At 37.2% G+C, this 7455-nt stretch overlaps 1 protein-coding gene and 1 long non-coding RNA gene across 2 annotated transcripts; both read right to left on the bottom strand.

Annotated features, from left to right (window-relative positions):
* Window positions 1-2626: 2626 nt before the first annotated feature.
* On the bottom strand, window positions 2627-3503 carry LOC113333811 (40S ribosomal protein S26-like). The gene is made up of 4 exons (XM_026580215.1): window positions 3345-3503; window positions 3152-3227; window positions 2945-3029; window positions 2627-2832 (listed from the first exon to the last, which is right to left on the bottom strand). The coding sequence occupies exons 2-4, from the start codon at window positions 3209-3211 to the stop codon at window positions 2642-2644; spliced, it is 336 nt and encodes a 111-aa protein (XP_026436000.1). The 5' UTR covers window positions 3212-3227; window positions 3345-3503; the 3' UTR covers window positions 2627-2641.
* A 503-nt stretch (window positions 3504-4006) lies between these two features.
* Window positions 4007-6572, bottom strand: LOC113306754. Its single transcript, XR_003338820.1, has 2 exons — window positions 6186-6572; window positions 4007-4822 (listed from the first exon to the last, which is right to left on the bottom strand). It is a non-coding gene; the product is annotated as an uncharacterized LOC113306754 (long non-coding RNA).
* Between the last annotated feature and the right edge of the window lie 883 nt (window positions 6573-7455).

Raw genomic sequence — 7455 nt, 5'->3', positions numbered from 1 at the left:
AAATCCGCGAGCCTAATTAATATGATAAACAACTTGAACGGCACCAAAGACAAATGTTCAAGTGTCAATCAATTTATATCAACAAGCAAAGGTTGGATTATCTAATTGATTGAACTACGCACAATCTATGATATTTTAATTATATAAAAAATATAATGTGCGAAAAAAATAACACAGACACCAGAAGTTTTGTTAACGAGGAAATTGCGAATGCAGAAAAACCCCGGGACCTAGTCCAGATCTGAACACCACACTGTATTAAGCCGCTACAGGCTCTAGCCTACTACAAGTTAACTTCAGACTGGAATGTAGTTGATCCCTAACCAATCTCACACTAGTCAAGGTACAGTCGCGTTCCTTACGCATCTGAATCCCAGCAGGACTCTACGCACTTGATTCCCGTAGCTGATATCACCCACAACTAAGAGTTGTTACGACCCAAAGTCAAAAATTTGATAAACAAATCTCACTCACACAGAAAAGTCTATTGAATAGATAAATCTGTCTCCCACAGAAATACCTACGAGTTTTTGTTCTGTCTTTTGATAAATCAAGGTGAACATGAACAAATTAAAACACCGGACTTATATTCCCGAAGAACAACCTAGTAATATCAATCACCTCACAATAATCTTAACTGTATGGTAGCGGAACAAGATATGGTGGAATCACAAACGATGAGACTAAGATGTTTGTGACTACTTTTGAATCTTACCTATCGGAGATAAATCTGGAGCAAATCTTAGAGAAGATAGTACTCAATACGATAGAACAAAGTAAGATCAAAACGCACAACTACAGAGAAAATAGTTGGGTCTAGCTTCAGAATCCCAATGAAATCTTTAAGTCATTAACCTATAATGGTTTTAGGAAAAACCTAGGTTAAAGGAAAATCGACCTTAGTCGCAACTAGTATCAGACGAAATGTGTGGGGATTAGGTTTCCCAGTTGCTAGAGTTCTCCCTTATATAGTCTTCAAATCATGGTTTGCAATCAATGTTACCTTGGTAACAAAGCATTCAATATTAACCATTAGATGAAAACCTGATTAGATTTAAGCTAATATCTTTCAACCGTTGGATTATCTTAGCTTGTTACACACAAATGAAATAAACCTTCATTTAGATATGGGTAACCGTACCTAAACGTGAGCACTTAGTTGGCTCAACAATAGTTAACCGAAGTTGGCGATATGAACACTTTCATATCAACCTTATTCATCTTAATCACAACTAGTTCAAATGACTCAAATGAAACTAGTTATAGAGTTGTTCAATTGTTTATAAATCTCATAGAAGTATACAAGACACAATTGAAACAAAATCGGTTTCGATTCACTCGAATCAATTCATGAACATTTTAGCCACGGTTTGCAAAGATTGCATTCCTTATTATATAAAAGTATTTGTTCATGAACAACCGGTTTTAGAACTTAGCCCACTCAAGTATGCAAACGGGTACGCATACTTAGAGTTCCGGACTTGGTATGTCCGATAATATGCAAACGGGTACGCAGACTGTTGTTCACGACCGAACTCAGTTGAAATCAGTGCGCCTAAGGGTATGCATACTAGAGCTGGCAAACGGGCGGGACGGGGCTGGTTTGTGACCAACCCGCGGGTTACGGGTTAATACAAGCCTAAGCTTGCGGGTTGAAATTCTTCACGGGTGGTTATTTATCCAACCCGTGCCCGTCCCGGGTAAAGCTCGCGGGTTCACGGGTGCTCACGGGTGCTCACGGGTTACCTGGTTTTTGTTGAGTCAAATCGCCAGAAATCGATTTCTGGGCTATTTTCTTCCACATTCAGGCCATCTAAAGTTCCTTTCCTACAAGCTACAACCTAAGTATCTAACATTCATCCAATTCATTTGGTATATCAATTCAAAAACTCAAAATTGCAAAACTAAACTAATTTTGCATTTAAAGAAACACAGACACAGATACTATCATACTAGTCATTAGTAGTTTACTTTAGTACTTAAGTACTTTAGTTACAGTTACACAGTACTTCATCAGTTCATGATGATAATTGATAAATAATGAAAATAAACTTACGAGACCGAGACTGTAGATACCATTGTTTCTAATTTGTATCACCAAGTGCGACAATATTAATAACCACTTCCTGCACAAAATATATATTGTGTGGTTAATCAAAAAAAGTGTTAACTATCAAAAAAACATCTCCAATCTCTTTTCTATGCAATATTTGGAGATACTGGTAAGTTGCAAGTCATTGAAAACTACAACCACATACAATTTCATGATAATTAACAGTTGTTTAAGTTGCAAGTCATTGAAAAGAACAGGGTGAAGGGAAGGTACACACTACCATAAATGAACCTAACTATAGAGCACTATGATGTGTATGATAAACAGAAGCAGCGTAAAAGAACAAAACAAAGAAATGGTTACAAGAATGCCTGTAATATACCTCTTCGGCAGTTAATACTTACACTAAACCAATTATAAAAGTTGGAATTACATTTCCATCACAACAAATCCATTGTCACATTGCATAATGCTAAAAACCAAATTGGACACTTCACATAAAAAAAATTCACAATAGTCCACAACTGTGGCTACTAACTGGTTAAACCACTAATACACAAAGCATAGAGATCCTAATAGTATGCATGATCAATGGAAGCAGTTTAAGTTTAATGTACATAATGAGAAACAAAAGTGCAGGGCACATACCCGACGCTTGAAACGTTGAGGTGGGTCACGGTTCCTCCTCTTCTCTCTAGAACGAACTCTCACCACATGAGAATGAATAGCACAGGACACACAGTAAAGCATCTTGGCGTACAATTTAGGCAAAGTGTATCCTACACATAAAGAATCAATCACCCACCCAAAATCAAAATCAATCTATAAATCACAGTAAACACCCAAAATCAATCCAAAAAACAAAAAAAACCATTTCCAAAAAACACATACCATCATAGACACAAGCTTCCTGAACATCTCTAACAGCAGCTTGTTCAACGATGTTCCTCACCAAAAATCTCTTGATTGCCTTATCCTATTCCAAATCACCACCACCACCACAAAAAACAACTACTGAATCAGAAAATCTACATCCATTCATATCAGATCCCAAGAAAAAATCAAATCAAATATGTGAAAATGAAATCAATTAGTTACCACAGTTTGAACAACGGATGAAGTTAACATGACCACGGCCATGTTTGTTACGACCACCATTCCTTCGCTTAAACGTCTACAGAAATCAAAACAAAATCACCAGAAATTCAAAATCATAAACTTGTATAAATCAACATCTATCATGAAGATTGAAACATGATTTAGGGTTCATTTGATTGAAAGAGGGACTCACCATGTTGTGATTTGCAGCCGCTTCTTCTTCTTCCTCTGAAGCTCAACTTGAGAAATCTCTCCGAACCGAAGAAGAAAGATAGGGTTTTTCCGTTTTATACGATGGAAATTTGGATGACACGTAACAAGCTATGTGTTTCAGTTTCAGCAGGGTATGAAATTACGGGTTACGGGCCAACCCGCGGGTTTCACGGTACGGGCCGGGTTAACCCGTTTCTTCACAAGCCACTAATTGTACAACCCGCGCCCGTCTTGTTTAGTTACCATCCGGGACGGGTGCGGGTTTTCACGGGACGGGACGGGACGGGCCAACCCGCGGGTTTTGGCTTGGTTTGCCAGCTCTAATGCATACTATAATTCCCGGACTTGGAATACACTTGCAACAGTTAGCATACAAGTACACATACTGTGCTATATCCGTTCAATGGTTCATTGTTCTAAACTCCCATTTTAATCATTGAAACATTCTTTGAAGACGAGAATAGCCGTCTCACACAAACTATTAGCTTCAAAGTAATTTTCAAGTGATCAATACGGAACATTCCGAGTCTACATCAAATGACTGTCTCACACAAATCATATAAGATGTTACCAGGAAATTTTCACATGATCATCTATTGACTTTCGTCAAGAATAAAAAATGAACTTGGTTAAGGAGAAAGCTTACCAACACATATTTCTATAAATATGTAAGCGAGTTAAACTCATCTCGAAATATCAAATGTGTATAAAGTAAAGTCTACATAGCCATATGGCTTTTGTCTCAGTCGGAGATAGAATAGAAATAAACTTCTGAGTGATAGATGAGTTCACGTCTCCACATATCTTTTGTAGATGAAGTTCCACAAGTTCCCCTTAGTAGTTCTTCGTCTTCAATCGATGAACGCCATGAAGTCTAAAGCTTAATTACACATTCTATCCTAATCCGAGACGTAGCTAGAAATCAAGACTTATAATTTTGACAACTAAACTTGACAAAAAAGCTTGAGATAGCAACACTTGCGAGTTCGACTGAGCAGTACTCTAACAATTATAAATTATAAAGAAGAGTGAGTACCTTATTAGTGTTCACCACAGCAGGTTGGGGAGACTGATTAAGACAGTCCCTCAAGCTTAGAGAGTAGATGAGGCGAGTATCTGCGAATAATTTAGTTTGCGCTCAAAGATTAATACTAGGATGTATGCTAAAGAAAGTGAAAACAATCTCCCCAACCGGAGGCACTAGACGCGGGACAAAAAACGCTGGACATATGCGGGAAAGTAGGTGGCATCCCCTGGGACCGTGGATTAGCAGGGGTTTGTTTTGGTGTGAAGCACGGATGGGCGCCACATCGCTTTTCTCTCCTTTTTTCCCAGTCCCGTTCGAGTTTTTTTTCCTTTACATCAGTCCCACGTTTAGCATTTTCTGCCCCGCCAATCCTTTAAGCTTTTCTCTCTACCTGTAAGTGGCTCGTGTACACTCAACGACGATTTCGCGACCTGTCAAATGATTTGAAAGAGAATAAGTGTTCAACAGTGTCTTTGAGCATCTTATGTTTCGACAAAATAAACAATCTTTATGTAGAGATTATGAGCTATTCAATTAAAGTATCACGGCCCCAATTGCTTTTAAATGTTCTTTACGATGACAAAAAATAAATACATAGTATTGGAGGTCATTCCCTTCCAATACTCATCAATTATTCATGGTAGAATTTTCTACAACTGAAATCGTTTCCTTAGAATCTCAGCATGCACAAAACAAATTCCACGTAAACGAAAACAATAAACTTCTTATGTAACCCTTATATGCTAATACTTAAGCTTTCTAAGAATTTCCCTACCATTTATGTCCCATAAATACTAATATGAAAGAAAACATCTATTATAGAAATCAGTTCAAGACACTTTACACCCACCTCCCTCACAAGAAATATAGTCTTATTGTGTAGCATCAGAAGTTTTACAAAGATATAAAGATCATGTAACAAGTTCAATTGAGGCGATTACTGGTAGGACTAGAAAGATGCCTACAGTGATACTAAACTGCAAGTCCACGGTGTCTACTATGTAGAACAGGGAAAATATAGGTTGAACCCATGGGGACTTGGATGATGCGAAGTTGAATTCTTAAGTCTAACTATACTAGTTCAGATCAAGGGATTGTCTATACGACGTGACAGTTGTTATGGAGATTATACAAAAATGCAATTGAAATAACAGATTTAAACATTGGATATGAAGGTACTAGGGAATTTAAATCCACCACATAACCTCTACTAGGAATTTTCAACTAATGAAATTATTCTTATCCTTATAAAATATAGCGGCGAAGATTCAAGTCTACCGCATATCCAAGGTGATTTCAGATGGATGAGTATCAACCCCTGTCTTGTTATGTCACAAATGATTACAGATTAATTCAACATGATAAGCACAAGTTGAATCACAACACATAACTGTTCTAACTACAAAGGATGTAAGAAATTCAAGGTGAAAGCTATACATAGCAACACAAGGATTAAACAGATCCCTATTCAATTAAACTTTGCAAGAACAATTTCATTAACATAAGTAAACTAGCAGTAAGTTAAGGGCTTCATCTACCTAGTTATGAAACTAGAAATGAAATCAGGTGACATGAAATTAAGTAATTGAGATATTCATTGATGCAATCCAACCTAATATTTCTTCAATTTGATTATTTCAAAGATATAATGAAGATGTAAATAACAAATGACGCTAATTCCTCATTCTGATCCTTCCCACCGGATGCCCTAATTCATAATCCCAACCTCTATTTTATACATCAGTTCCCATTGTGATTCAGGTTTAATTCCACAATAAATCAAGACCCACTCACCATAAATGTTTCTCTGTCATTTCCCCGTTATTCATACTACGTGCAACGTCAACTAAATGCGTGTCTCCTCTTCTGATGGTGTAGCAGCTACATATAGCTCTCGCAAACCTAGTTTTGACTAGCTTTACTATTAACGATGTGATTGGAAGAGAGAGAGATAGATGATCTGTGAGTGGTTATGGGGGGAGATTAATTGATGAAAGATGAAGAAGGAGAAGTTGTTGATGGTGCTGTCAGTAGGAGTAATGGAGAGAATTGAATTAGGTAGCTGGTCGTGAAGGGAAATTTGGGGAGACGAGTGCTAGGGTGTTACGCGGTAACATATGATTTTGATGTTCGGAGACCGATATAGTAGTTTGTGTTGGGCATGAACACGCCGGTAGAGTGTTCAAAGGTAACAACGGCTTGCAACTGATAACGCAACGGATTGCGCAACTTCTTTTGTGAAACCTGTTACCTCTTCCCTGCCTTCTAGCGGGCCTTCTATTTTCTCTCTTCGATTGTCACTTGGCCTGATCCCCTCATTGTTAGCCCAACCCGGACTAACCCTGTTTCAAGTGAACATCTTGTTAAAATAATATTTTAGTGATTGTTGCTTTAAGAAGATTATATAAGGTGAATCTTGAATAGGTTGTGAAAACGAAAATATTATGGTGTACTTGATACCCTCATCATTTCATCCTTTTACCAATTATTTCCATGCTAGCTGTAATGATGGTGTCTCTTGGTATTGGAAACAAATACACACTGATTTGATGATAGTTCAAAAACATGCATTTGGAAAATTGGTAGAGGTAATATTGTTCATATCCTTAAGGATAACTGGTCCCCGATATGGTTGACCATCATTTAATCTTAAACCATGATTACATTGAAACTCATACTATAGTTGAGGACTTAATCTCTGAAAATGGGTGGGATATTCATATCTTGCAACAAATGTCTGACTGGTATACTACAATGGAGAGAATTTTAACTATGCAACCTAATATAAATAAAGAAGAGGTGTATTGATGACCTTCAAGGAAAGTTTACAAATAAATCTTTATATGATCTCCTAGATAAAAAAAAATTGATCAGATTACTAATATTCTGGCTGAGAAAATACGGGGGCTCGATGTTATACCTAAAATCCAATTTTTCATCTGGAAAATGAAGAATAATATTGTGCCTTTCAGTGGCGCTTTGTTTGTTTACATAAATCATATAGACCCTCTTCGTACTATGTGCAAGAATGAAATTGAGACATGAAAACACTTTCTTATGCACT

Source organism: Papaver somniferum, chromosome 1 (genome assembly GCF_003573695.1).
Source record: "Papaver somniferum cultivar HN1 chromosome 1, ASM357369v1, whole genome shotgun sequence".
In the NCBI taxonomy this organism is placed as follows: Eukaryota; Viridiplantae; Streptophyta; class Magnoliopsida; order Ranunculales; family Papaveraceae; genus Papaver; species Papaver somniferum.
The sequence above is the reverse complement of the archived record's forward strand: the minus strand, read 5'-3'. Positions and strand labels throughout refer to the sequence as shown.

Excerpts from the sequence above, each read along its gene's own strand:
- LOC113333811 (XM_026580215.1), bottom strand. The coding sequence starts at position 3,211 with ATGGTGGTCGTAACAAACATGGCCGTGGTCATGTTAACTTCATCCGTT. Across the intron at positions 3,030-3,151 it reads CATCCGTTGTTCAAACTGTG|GATAAGGCAATCAAGAGATT; the intron begins GTAACTAATTGA and ends GATTTGGAATAG. Across the intron at positions 2,833-2,944 it reads GGAAGCTTGTGTCTATGATG|GATACACTTTGCCTAAATTG; the intron begins GTATGTGTTTTT and ends CTTTATGTGTAG.